General features: G+C 45.0%; 1 protein-coding gene across 3 annotated transcripts in view; it reads right to left on the minus strand.

Annotated features, from left to right (window-relative positions):
• The window catches only part of LOC119402460 (tumor susceptibility gene 101 protein), a 255,350-nt gene that overhangs the window by 190,304 nt on the left and 50,806 nt on the right, over window positions 1-14,240 (minus strand). For all 3 annotated transcript variants that reach the window (XM_049418650.1, XM_037669616.2, XM_037669615.2), the window contains exon 7: window positions 11,766-11,929. In XM_049418650.1, coding sequence (XP_049274607.1) covers window positions 11,766-11,929 — 164 coding nt within the window. The remainder of the gene's footprint in view (window positions 1-11,765; window positions 11,930-14,240) is intronic.

The following is a 14,240-nucleotide window of genomic DNA, read 5'->3' on the forward strand; positions in this document are numbered from 1 at the left end:
TAGTTCGCAGGTAAAACTTAAACCTCGAGAACAATCCTTAAAAACAGATAAAATACCCTCTGCAACACTGTCCACTTTTTCTCCTGGCAAAAGCCTTATAAAAACCAGAAAGTCGTCCACATACCTAAACACACGGATAACATGTTCGTTGTCCAAAGAAGCGCAAATGAGGTTGTCAATTTTGGCCAGGAATATGCTACATAAAATCGGCGCAACACTTGACTCAATACATATCCCTTTCTTTTGTAAAAACACACTACCCTTAAACTCGACCAGGGTGGATTCCAAGTAACAGGACAGCACCTCAAAAAACGCACCAACGCTCATGCCTACTTGGTTCTGAAAGCGAACAACTCCACTGAGTTCAATCACTTCGCGCACCGCTATGTACAATTCGTCGTGCGGAATTGAGTAATAAAGGTCCTCTATGTCCAAGGAAAACGCACTGTTCACTCCAGTTAGGCCTTCCCTTAGCACGTCAACCAAGTCCGCGGAACAAGATATTTGCGGGAGATTTTAGAAGCATTTCACATTGTGAATCATAAAGATAATTGTGTCAGCGATACGTCCTTGTCACTGACGTCGAAAGAGCGTGCCTACTTAGCGTAAATATTAAGTTGAAGTGTCACGTGTCGTGAGAAGTGATGGCAATGCGCATGTGTGAGAAGCCTTGTGCGGCAATGCAATTTCCAATAAAGCACAGTTGAAAGTCCAGCGTTCGTCCGTGTGTAACGCCTTGTTCTTGTGTACGTGTTTTCAGTGTTTTCGCTGGTACCCATTTTTGAAGTTCATAATGCACCAACTGGCCCAACAGCTAGCGCTAATGCACATTATTTCTTCTCCATTGGGCTCTTTTTTGAGTGTTCTTCCCCCACAAGACCGAATCAACGCCTGTGTATGTTCCATCGCCCTCACGACATGCAAAGCAAGGTTCCTGTCACATTGCCTAAAGTGTGATTCACCACCACAAGAAGTGAGTGCTCTGTTTGGTCTCCTGGAGCCGTCCTCTGGCCACTGGAGACGCATCTGCAAAATCCTCAAGTCTGAGCATTGGAGACAGGTGAGGCACCTGAAGGACTGGCTGAAGTGCTTATGCTTTGGGGAGAAACAAGGGTGGGTTCACCAACGTCATTTTGAGGAGATGTCGCGTATGTCCGCGCGTCTGACTGAATTTTACTGGAACATGGTGCGTCCCCACCTGTTGAAGAAAAAGAAAAAGAAGGCGCCTAGTCAGAGTTGTTCCGTGTTGTGTCAGGATGGTACAACGTTACCACCAGCTATGCACGCCCTCCTCAGCAAGGGACCAAAGTTCAGCCTACCGCCGCGAGTTGAGAAGCACGAGTTACTTGCCTAGGTTCGAGCAGTGGCAAGCAAAGCCCCTTCGCAGGAAAAAGACCGTTGTCTTTCGGAGGGTCTCGATTGCCTCATGCGCACTCGTGACGAATTGCAGGAAGCACGAAAGGATTGTTTCCGGCCGGTGGTGGACCATTTCCGTCGAAATGGTTTAACGCTACTACAGTCGGACAAAGAGGGAGGGTTCGTAGTTCAGCGCACAAACTGCTTCAATGAAAGGGCCTGTAGAGCGATGGAAAAACACTTCAAACCCGTTTCGGTGAAACCGAGCCAAGTAAAACGGAACGCAGTGAGATTGCTTGAGAAGTGCAACCAAGAAAGTTTAGCTAAAGCAGCGACAAAGTGCAGTAACGACCGGCTCCAAGTCTTTTTCACGGCAAAGACTCATAAGGTGGACTGCCCACTGAGAGCAATTGTGACAGAAAGCGGATCCTGGCAAAAAACTGTAAGCACCTTCCTTCAGCGTCATCTGAACTCCTTGAAGCCAGCGGACCCGTTCGCCCTCCGAAATTCCGCGGACTTGGTTGACGTGCTAAGGGAAGGCCTAACTGGAGTGAACAGTGCGTTTTCCTTGGACATAGAGGACCTTTATTACTCAATTCCGCACGACGAATTGTACATAGCGGTGCGCGAAGTGATTGAACTCAGTGGAGTTGTTCGCTTTCAGAACCAAGTAGGCATGAGCGTTGGTGCGTTTTTTGAGGTGCTGTCCTGTTACTTGGAATCCACCCTGGTCGAGTTTAAGGGTAGTGTGTTTTTACAAAAGAAAGGGATATGTATTGAGTCAAGTGTTGCGCCGATTTTATGTAGCATATTCCTGGCCAAAATTGACAACCTCATTTGCGCTTCTTTGGACAACGAACATGTTATCCGTGTGTTTAGGTATGTGGACGACTTTCTGGTTTTTATAAGGCTTTTGCCAGGAGAAAAAGTGGACAGTGTTGCAGAGGGTATTTTATCTGTTTTTAAGGATTGTTCTCGAGGTTTAAGTTTTACCTGCGAACTACCACTCGACAAAGCCATAAGGTTTCTTGACTTACAACTAATGTTTCATGACAATGACCATGTTTGCTGGATCTTTTCGCCCCGAACAAAAAAAGCACTAATGCCATATGAATCCAACCAGTCGAAGTTGGTCAAGAGGAGCGTAGCGCTCGGTCGCCTCATGGACGCGGTGCAAAAGAGCTGCTCCCATCGCATGGCCTGTAGCCTGAAGGAGCAGGTCGAGAGGTTGATGGCTGCGGGTTTCCCTTTCTCGGTCATTAGGTCTGTTGCGGAAGTTGGGTTGAAAAAAGTGAAGGGGCTTAAAGTTAGGAAGCCTACCGAGAAAAGGAAGGATTTTGAAGTGATACCTTACATACATAAGGTTTCTCACAACATAAAGAAAGTGGCTGGAAAGCAAGGAGTCAGCGTGGTTTTTTCCGCACCACGCAAATTGGCAGGCTTGTGTGCGAGAATAGGCATCGATGGGAAAAGGAAAGAGGCCTGTCAAGTCAAGCACATGAAACCCTTTGTTGAGTGCAAGACTGGTGTTGTTTACTGCGTTCCACTAGCATGTGGCAAAGTTTATATTGGGCAAACGGGAAGATGTATAAATAAGCGGCTGCAAGAACATAATACATCTTTGAGTGGGGACTTGGGAAGCAATCTGGCTGTTCATTGCCGCAGTTGCATGAAATGCAAATCCAGTAAGCCGATGTTCGATCGCACGACCATTTTGGGCAGGGGAAAGACAAGATATTCGCGGGAGATTTTAGAAGCATTGCACATTGTGAATCATAAAGATAATTGTGTCAGCGATACGTCCTTGTCACTGACGTCGAAAGAGCGTGCCTACTTAGCGTAAATATTAAGTTGAAGTGTCACGTGTCGTGAGAAGTGATGGCAATGCGCATGTGTGAGAAGCCTTGTGCGGCAATGCAATTTCCAATAATGCACAGTTGAAAGTCCAGCGTTCGTCCGTGTGTAACGCCTTCTTCTTGTGTACGTGTTTTCAGTGTTTTCACTGGTACCCATTTTTGAAGTTCATAATGCACCAACTGGCCCAAGAGCTAGCGCTAATGCACATTATTTCTTGATCATTTCTCTTGCTTGGCCTGTGCTACCACACTTCGGGAATACGTGGAACTTTTTCATGTGCCGGTGTCTCTCCGTTGTATTTTTTTTCTTTTTGCTTCCCAAAACGGCGCGCCGGCTATCGCTTGCTCATACGAGCGCGTTCGCGGTGCAGCTGGTTTAAAGTGTGCGCCTTCTTCGATTATTTCTCTTGCTTTGCATGTGCTGCCACGCTTCGGGAATACGTCGAATTTTTTTTTTGCACTGATGTCTCTCCGTCTTTTTTTTTGCTTTCCAAAGCGGCGTGGCGGCTTTCAGTTGCGCACACGGTCTGGCTGGTTTCGGTTTCGTCGTTCGGGTGGTTTTCGCTTCTTGCGCCCGCAAAGCTGATGGCTCTTTGGTTTCTAATCTCTCAAAGGGTGACCGCTTGTTACTCTCTCGTTTATTGCTCCCCGAGGCGCGTTTACATCTGTTTCCGTGCGGCGCTAAATTACACAAACGCCGCCATCGTCATTGCATTTCCTGTTTTGAGGTCTCGGAAAAACTAACTACGTCTTGTTGGCGATAAGACGAAGGATTACTGTAGCTTTTTCACTCATTTTGCTTTCCGGACGGGCGCACAACCATAAGAGTTTTCTTTCGTGCGCTCACTGACGTAGTTCGCTTATGCTATGGAAGCGCGTGCTGGTTGCTCTGCTGCCGGTGAGTCGAGCAGCGATGCTTCCGATGCGGACTATTCTCCAAGTGCCGAATCAGAATCTGATTCATTGGATTTCAGTTTGTCAGACGAGGATTTTCTGACGAGTTCAGACTCCGATGACGATCAAGGAACGACGTCTGAAAAGCGTGTGTGGCGAGACGATGCGGACTGGATCAAAGGTAACTTTTGCCCATATGTGTTTCCATTTGACGCCACTCATTCAGGACAAGTGTCTAGCTCTGCGTTGCCTCCGGATGCAAAAGAAGCCGAGTACTTCAAGCTCTTTGATGAAGGGCTAGTCTCGAATATTGTAGCTGAAACAAACAGCCATGCTAAGAAGACTCCCAAGTGAAGGCTGTCCCGAAAGTCAGCCTGCAGTTATGGCACAATACAGATCTTGCCGAAATGCACTGCTTTCTAGCGGTTGTGTTCTTGATGAGCATGGTCCGGAAAAATGTTCTGAGAGACTACTGGTAAAAAAACACCATGCTGGATACTCCTTTCTTCCGGTCAATCTTCTCGGTCAACCGCTTTTGCGTGCTCCTGCGAGTGCTGCACTTCAGTTCCCTCACTAATGTAAAGGACCACCTAAGAATAATCAGACTGGTAATGGAAGAAACGCAGGAAAGATTTTCCGCCTTTTTTGTTCCTTTTCAAGACCTCTGCGTCGATGAACCTTCGATGCCTTGGAGAGGACGACTTTCTTTTCGACAGTATATTCCTTCCAAGAGATATCGCTTTGGAGTAGGGGTGTGAGAATAATCAAGTTTCGAATTCGAATCGAATAGTTCCTAATCGAATAATTCGATTCGACTTTCGAATAGCTAGTATTCTAAGTTTCGAATAATTCGACAGGGCGAATATCTAAAACACGACAAAGGCCAATGGTTCAACTTGGTTAGGGTGGGGTGGCTAAAGCTAATGCAAACGTCGCCGTTCGTTAAACTTTCACCGACATCATGGTTCAAAAGCGAGCGCATGTTGATCTTAAAGGAGATTATGTCATTTCCACATGTAGAAAAACACATCAGAAAACTGTCATGTCTTCCACAACATCGCTCCAGAAATGAAGGCACGGACTTCTTGCGTAGTTCGGTCGCATGCGCCCGCAAGAGCCGTAAAACGACCTGACTTTTGCCTGCGAAACCCTCGGTGGCTGGCTTCACATGTTAAAATTTGTTCACGTTGTGCAGTTGCCACTGCTGCACCGCACCACTAGTTCAGAAATTCCCATCGTTTCAGCGCGCAGTTAAAACGCTGCTATTAATGGGCGCCCGAAGACTTCTGGGCCCGGAGCACACATGGTGGTCAAGCACAACATTACCGTTGTCAGATGAGCCGTATTGCACGACCATAGGGAGAGACAACTAGCTACCGTACACTCTTATGTTAGGAGGTTAGGAGTGGCGCTACTGACTGGAATGGCGGCTCCTCTATCAACATGCTTGCGTGCCTATAAAAGCTGAAAAAAAAGCCACTCCCGAACAAGCGCGTAATGAAGCTGTCAGCATGCCGTAGCGTACCTGATTTTTCCTTTGTCTTGCCGTAACTGGCGGTACACATTTCGTGTGAATATACTATTCGATATGTGATTCGACATTCAATATTTTTGGCCACTATTCGGCACTATTTGATTCGAATTCGATTCGAGATGAAATTTTCACTTTGGAGTGAAAATGTTCATGCTTCATGACGTTCATACAGGCTACATTTCGAGATTCCTCGTCTATACCGGAGAAACTACAGCTGTGACTACTATGAAGGAGTTGGGATTCTCGGGGTCTGTTGTCGTAGAGCTGCTAAGAGACTTCCTGGACAAGGGGCATTCACTTTTCGTGGAGAACTGGTACACCAGCCCAGCACTATTCCAGTTTCTCTTCAACAGGCAGACAAATGCTTGTGGGACGGTGCACACAAATAGGAAAGGGCTTCCAAACTTTGCAAAGAAGCTGAAGCAAAGTGAAGTGGATAGCTACCACACGAACGCCATGTTGGCGCTGAAATGGCATGACAGACGAGACGTGCACATGCTGTCCACAATCCACAGCGCGGAGATCACCGAAGCTGAAAAGGTGCATTGGAAAACGGGTGAAAAGAAAAAGAAGCCAAAATGCGTGCTAGAATACGACAAAAAAATGAGACTAGTCGACAAAGGTGACATGCAACTGAGCTTCTCCGAAGGCATCAGAAAGACAATGAAGTGGAACAAGAAATTTTTTTCACTTGCTGGACCTGTCAGTGCTAAACGCTTTTATTCTCTTCCGTAGAAAGACCGCATCCACAACAACGTTTGCGGACTTCAAACAGCAAGTAGCGAGCCAACTGATCGAGGAGTATCACACAGAGAGGAGCAAGGCGGGAAGGCCAAGCAGAGATCCTCCTGTTAGGCTCACAGCGCAACACTTCATAGAGAAGGCGCCACCCACCGATGCACAGGGAAGCAAGATCCAGGGCCCGTATTCTCATCAAACGATTGCTAAAGGCGATAGTATCGCGTTTGGTGACGTAGAATCTGATGCGTTCAATAACTGAAGAAACACTTGCCTCTGACGTCATTGTTGCACTGGCCGTTGGTGTTACGAATGTCTCACAGCACAGGAGTGAGTGTACCGTACGAGCGCAGAGCGACCCGAGTGCGGCGTTTTCGAGCGTATGCTGGCTTCTACGCAGTGGCCAGGCTTGGCTGTGGCTACTTGAAATATTGGACGTGTTGAAAGTGCTTTCAACGTTTTTTTGTGCGATTGTTTAATGCACAGTATAATATTTAACGAATGCAATTTTGCTTGAAATGTATTTTCGTTGATAGTTTAACACGGCGTACTCGGAGAGTGCAGCTGTAGCGTGCCGCCGCAGCGATATCGTCTCAACATCTCAGCATGTTGCCGGCTCGCGATAAGCCATGCGAGCAACACACGGTTCGTGTTCTTGGGACGTTCAAACCACGAAAAAACAGACGCTGGCAAAGAACGAGTACTGATAACACCCCAAGGTAATGCTCGCTGAAAGCTTCAGTGCAAAAAAATGCTGTGTACATCCACCGAGGATTGAACACTAGAAGATACCGCCTACGTCACTGAAATGCTAGTCTTTACCACCAACCGACAGTGATAAGGTGTGTTCGTTTATTCCAGGCATTGCAGGAGCGCTGTAGAGCACCGTCACGTCGATGGAAATACTAGATGGTGCCCTCGCTTTTCCTGTTTTGGTCAATAGCCAAACAGCGTGCACCAAAGGCGATACTTTTGCGATTGTCGCCTTTTGAGAATACGGCCCCAGAGAAGGTGCTATGTCTGTGCCTACACCACTCGACGACAGAAACTTCGCAAAGAAATGCGCTACGTGTGTGTGGAGTGCAACAAATCAATCTGTGTGGAGCCATGCTTCAAAGACTATGACACGCTAAAAAGTCTTTAGTGTTGGAGCACGAACATTTTAACCGGAAAAGCACTCTGGTGTGCTTATTTTTGTATGTTTGTAAGCTATGTTTAATACAATGCATAATTTTTATTTATAAAAAGACTGAAGTTTTTTTTTAGGATTTTGCTTGATTTTACCACGAATAAACCATGTGTATGTAACAACAAAAATTACTTTTTTGTCACTTTACGGTCACGAAAGAAAATTTTAGACAATTTTTTTCTGAAATAGAATCGTCTGAAGAATTTTATACAGCAATAAAAAATTACATTTTTGTACTGGATTTTGCGAAAAAATTCCACCCTCACAGGGTTAATAATGCTTGCATTATTTTAACTTTAGGTGGGATTGCATAATGCCCAATACCTAAAATTCAAATTTTCGACACAGAACTAAAATAAATGCCCTACCTCTGCACGGGAAACGAATGGGCTGGCTCAGCGAAATGTGCAAAAAGCGTGCCAGCTTCTGTAATTTCTTCGTTCACACATGACCTCGCTTTGTTGCCTGTACCAGGTTGGCGGCATATGTAGGAGCCACGCTTTATCTTTACCAGGTGCTTGCCGACTGACCTACAAAATTGATGATTCTAATTAGAATCACTGGGCTTGAAAGGGTTAAAGACTTCCATTTCATGCCACATTCCCAGTTCTGCGACAATCGTCATCTTGTCGGGCTTGCCGCATTCACTTGAAGTTTCGCGCGCAATCTGGATTGCTTTTGCCACCCTTCTGGGTTTTTTTCAATTTCTCTGGCACATACATGTGCTAGGGGTTTTTAGCACAGAAGCACACAAATGCTCCAGCAACATGCAGTGTCTGTGTAAGAAGTTATTCATGGTGCAAGGAACATGGTCACCTAACCTTGACATGTGGCCTTGCAGAAGTGCGCATTTCCCATGAAGAGGTGGTTTCACGGCATAGCGGCCCCACACTACAGTGGAATCACCATTTTAGGCAGTTTACATGCACTGAAGTACATCTATTCGTTTGGTTAAATAGTTAAAAAATACGCAAATACAGTAGACTCTCATTAAACGGAACCTGAAGGGACCCGGAAAATATGTTCCGTTTAACAAGAGTTTCGTTTACTGAGAGATGAACTGGGTTGAAACATTCAGGCATGAAACCAATCATGCTAAAGGCAGTTGTTCCATTTAAGCAGCAATTCCGTTTAAGAGATTTCCGTTTACTGAGAGTCCACTGTATTAAATTTTTGTCGATGCGAACTTGAATACTGTAATAATTGTTTGAATATTCGGCTAGGCATACATATAATACTCCAAATCATCTGAATTTTATATCGTTACCAAGGCTTAATACTGTGGCAAGAAAAGCAAGAACATAGGTAAGTTAACGAGACAAAGCATAGCTATTTTCTTTAGCCCTGTTCCATACACTTTCTTTTCTTTTGCTGCCACGAGCACTATCTATGTGTCATGTACGTATTTATACTACGCTTTATGCTTTAGGTGACTGCATATGAGCGTTTGACAAGGCACAAGTAGTCGTCGTTGCGTTTCCACTAGTTACTGCTTGAAAATATTTTTGTTCTACAAAAACCCCCATTTCCCTGAATCCTCCAATGTCTTGCCACCTGTGATAGCTACTGTTCGAAGCCCAGTGTGGCTCAGGGTTCACGCGCACTGAATTCCTCAGCACATCTGCTTTCAGCTCTGCTTGCCAACTCGCACACACAGCCGGCCAGGCCAGTACAGCAGCTGGGTCTCCGTGATTCCCTGTCCTACGTCACAATGATGGCAGCACCAGTATTTACAGCAGTGGTCCTCACACCCAATATGTTTTGCAGCCAAATCCACTCCCAGGTGATTCCACAAGAGATCGATCATGCATGTCCAGTCGATGTTTTTGTTCTGTCTGGTTTTTTATATGTGGGCACATTCAAAGTGCACGGAATCAAAAATTGTATTTCCAAAATATGCACACCAAAATGTATTTGAAGGTGGCAGCGCAGACGTCCTGTTTTTGGCTTACAGCAATATTTTCCAATTTAACGGCCGAATGTAACGCAAAATATAGACGTGTTGTCAAATTTTTGTTTTCTGCTGGTTTTAATAAGCATCACTGTGATTTAAATTCTTGCTCTCCTTATGCTGTCCTCAAAGGAGAAAAAAATGTGAAAAAATGGCCAACACTGCCGAAATGAAAAAAATTGGCTAACATTGGCGCGTTTCCTATTTCACACAGAAATTTAAAAAAGTGTCAAATATAGAACAAAACCTTTGCAGCACTTGTGCTAAAGATCGTTTTCCTACAGAGAGTGCAAAAGAAGAAAGATATAGTTAAAGAAGCAAGTTTTTTACAAAAAGCTCACTTAAAAAAAAAGCTCCAGTCTGAATTCTGACGAAAATTTTTCATCAAAGAGCGCTTGAAACACAGTTTCAATATTATATGTCCTCATTTGCTTTGTTTACGAGATATAACAGGCCAAAATGGCCTATGCTGTGTGCAGTCCCTTCAGTGCCTTTGCTGGTTGTTATCAGCTTGCATTGTGCATAAATCTACAGTTTTAATTATTTTGCTGCAGAACAACTTTGCTCTGGTGACTTGCACGTCTTCAAGAAAAATGCCTTCTCAGATTTTATTTGTGCGCACGGGTGGGCTGTTGCCGCCCTCTAAAGGGTGAATAAGTTTCTCAGGGCAAAACAAAGCCATTTCTTTGATATATACTACCGTGTCTACAATTTGTGATAATTAATTAAAAGATCACTGATGAAAGCCTAATCAGCAACACGAAATTCAGTGCTCTGCTAAAACTTTTCTGCAAGACAATTTAAAAAAAGGGCTCTGTCTTGCACTAAGGTACTCATCCAGGGATCATCGCGGTGAATTTCACAGTGCTAGCACATTTTCCAAATTCTCCAGACCCTGACTAAGGGACCAATGTGGACTACTTTGATACATGGCTAAAACTTGGGAACCAGGGAACATAACTGCACGAAACTTTGTGGTTCTTCGAATGATTTTGCTGCGAGTCTATCCTGAAAATTTCATCTAGATACCTCAACCAACAACAAAAGCTTCTGTTTCAGTGCAATTCTCCCTTAATCGACATTTGTGTGATATGCATGTCAGTATCATATGCAAGTCCTCACGGTAGGTTCACTTGGGCTCTATGCGTGCCCTGGCCACAGGCATGACTGCAGAGCAGTGAGGTCGTCAGTCAAGATCACAGGTATAGCGACGATGAGCAGTAGTTTAGTTTTATCTCTGCATCAGAAACATGAAAATTCTTGACTATGAACAGCAATTCTACCGTAGGCCACACATGGTGAATGGTTGAGCTGCCACCAAGTACCTGAGGGACAAAAATTAAACAAGCTGCGGCTGTGACAATGGAAAGTGCGCCTTAGTTAAAGCCAGGGGCCTTGCAATGCGGCCACACTGCTCTGAAAGTCTTGAGCTGAGAAATTGTCAAGTTGCCGTTGAAATTTTGCAGCAATCCCAGGCAAGTGCTCCATCCTCATGCGGTAGCATTCATGGAAACTTGGCTGAAGTGGCAGTACCCAGGAAAATTATTCGTTGCAAAGAGAAACTTTTTGTATTGTTTTCTTGGATGGTCGATGGGGAATCAAAAGTTTTTTGTTGCAGTGGTAATTTAATATGGGTGCTATTTAGTGAAGGAGGATTCAACTGCGGCGGGCACAAAAGCTGGGTAAGCCAAGACGGCAGTGGAGGACTCTAGCTTTTGAACACACCTGGCGCAGTTTGACTGCTGTTGTCAAGAGAGTGTGCATCTTGTGTCAATACTTGAGGCACAAAGAATCACATGGATGGCAAAAGCAAGACGGGACGCAGAGCTTTCGCCGTCCATGTGAATCTACTGCCCGAAGTATGAAAAAAGTAACCAAGTGTCCTGTCGATCCTCCGTCAGGCACGAAGCAAGGTCCACTGTTTGGGTCAAACGAGCTAATAATACCATCCGCCATGGGAATGGAGAGAGGGGCTTTGGCCACTACAGAAACAGCAGCTTTTTTTGTTTTTGTTTTTCAGGGCAAGCCAGTCATTACAATTATCAGTCATAACAATAAAATTTTCATGCCACTTGAATATGTTTTGCGAATTTGAAGACAACTGCATTTTGTTTTATTTTTAAGGCGCCTGTGGTTGGGAATATCATTTATTTATATTTGGCATTAGGCAAGCTCACTGCGATTCATAGGGCAAAGTCCTGACCCTAAGCCGCCGATAGTGAAAGTTCTGGACGTGCGATAACTTACAGTGCTGGCCGGTGGGTAAGGGTAGCCCGTGTTGGCCGTGGTGGGGCCGGACGTCGGATATGGCGGGTACGCCGCAGACGCCACCGAGGGGAAGACCGGGTACGGGGGCATGCCTCCTCCACTCCCGGGGTTGGCCGAGGCTGACGCAGTGCCACTGGCCGCAGCTGTCGGGCACCAACAAAACAACTCCTTGCAGTGTCAAGCAAGCCAGCAGAAAATGACCATTCCTTTCTCAACAGGGATAACGAAGGTGTGTACAAGCACACTCTTTGTCACGCTATGCTAGGGTAATCCATATTTCAGTACTCAAAAATAATACACTGCGCAGAATGAAACTGTGCAGTGCGCAGGAACTACAGTGGAATCACCGTTTCAGGCGTTATATTTCAGGAAAGAAAAACATTAATTGTAATGTCTTTCTTAGAGCACATGACAAGTGGGGGCAATATTTTTTTCCTGCAGACATAAATTTAGGAACCAATCATTTTAGCTACGGATTATGGCCACTATAATGTGGAATTAGTGAGCAAAATTTCACAATCATACTGTATATTGTCTGAGAAAAGGTTCATTTAATTTTTCTACCCAGCCTATAAGTTGCTTCTTAAATACAAAAATAAAGTAAGAAAGGCTGCAGTGAAAGATAATTACACCACGTTAGAGGGACACTAAAGGCAAATGACGATTTATGTCAGAGTGAAAGCTCAATGTATGACAACGTCTAAAACTGCAATATTATCAACAGCAGTGTCCTACTTACCGAGAAATTAAGCTAAATGTATCACACGATGAGCGCCACGAGCGGCACGTTTTGGAAGTGATCCCGATGACGTGAGAGAGTCCGACTACAATTAATCACTCGTAATCAAACTAGCTGCAATAAAAAAAGAACCTTCCGTGCATCAAGAGACATAATAAAATGCTGCTTGTTCGTTTCCGTTTGATTCATGGAAAAAAGAACCTCTTTGGCGTTGCCATGGGGAACGGCGTGCGTGGTTCAAAGGTTCCGTTTTCGCCGAACTGCGCTTCGCCCGGCACCCTCCTTCGCTCACACGGTCGCATCTCAGTGGTAGTTTCGGTATCGCGTACTGCCGCGTGTGTTTTGCGCGCTCGTGAAAGTCGCTCTGACAGAAAGTTCGACAAAATGCTGCATCCATGAGATGTTGCCAGATGCCCGAATGGTGCATGCCGCCAGTGCACGCCGCCATGCAGTAAAGGCGGGCAACGTTGGGCAAGGCAGCAGCGACGTGTGAAAGATTGATTTCAGGCGGGTGATTTGAAGTGTGCTAACGTGATGCAGACCACTAAAACGTGATTTTATTTCAAAATAAGCACTTCGTTGGCACAAAAGCAACACTACGAGGTTTCTGGACCGCTGCTTCAACAACCAACGTCGACTTAATATTTGCCTTTAGTGTCCCTTTAAGCACAAAGGTATTTGTATTCAAGATGCAAAATTTAAAAGTGTGGAACAGTTGTTGAGATATAAAGTTGGAACCATGATTACCCTACCATACCCCTTTAATGATGGTTGCAGAAGCAATTATTAGTCTCCGCATTTAATATTTATCCTCTTCAGGTGCTGTGTATGCAATTGTGCATGCAACTTTTATTGGATAGTTGTGAGCCGCGATGCTGAAGAAAATGTAATGTACATTGAGCTTTGGGAAAATTCAAACTCCTTGATAGTCAATTCGTGCTCATTTATCTCACAGTGTACTTGTTAAAAATGATGACTTTGCTAGGGACACTTTCATGTTTGACAGGATGTTCAACATTTCATTGATGGCTGTGGCCAAAAAGTTCATTTCTCCCAGTGTCTGCAGTCAGCAATTGCCATACAGTAAACTCCCATTAAGACGAAGCTGTATAAGTCGAATTCTTGGATATGCCGAACAATGTGGGAACATTTGTTTGATTTTCCACAGATTCAATGCAAAAAAAAAAAAAAGTCTGCTTAAGATAAACCATCTCCACATGTAGGTACTCTTCAGCAGATAAACCTTCACAGTCACCAGTAACACAGGCAATTGTGCGCAGTGCTTATGGCACTCCTGGCGGGCCACAAGAGGGAAAGCAAAAAAATAAAGGAAGCACTTCCCAGAATCAATACTTTGGCACTGCAGAGGAAAGGCCCACGGATACTAGGTGGCGTCGATGAAGGTGACACCTTCCCCACCCGCCATCCCAGCCATAAAGCAAAAGAAAAAAAAATAATAAAGAGTAGTAGGGAGTTTTAGTAGTAGTGGTATAAAACATTTTATGGTGATGACATTTACTACGGGGAGAGCACAAAGAATGCACAAGGAGGCCCCCTTGGCTTGGGGATCCCAGCACTAATGATTATCAGTCTGGAGCCGTGCGCACGTCGGCCGTGGACACAGAGGCAGAAACAACAAGAGGAGGAAAAAAACAAAGCGGAGACCAATACTGCGAGTGCATCAGAATCGAGTAGGTTCACTGCAGCAGCAGAGG

Source organism: Rhipicephalus sanguineus, chromosome 8 (genome assembly GCF_013339695.2).
Source record: "Rhipicephalus sanguineus isolate Rsan-2018 chromosome 8, BIME_Rsan_1.4, whole genome shotgun sequence".
Taxonomy (NCBI): Eukaryota; Metazoa; Arthropoda; class Arachnida; order Ixodida; family Ixodidae; genus Rhipicephalus; species Rhipicephalus sanguineus.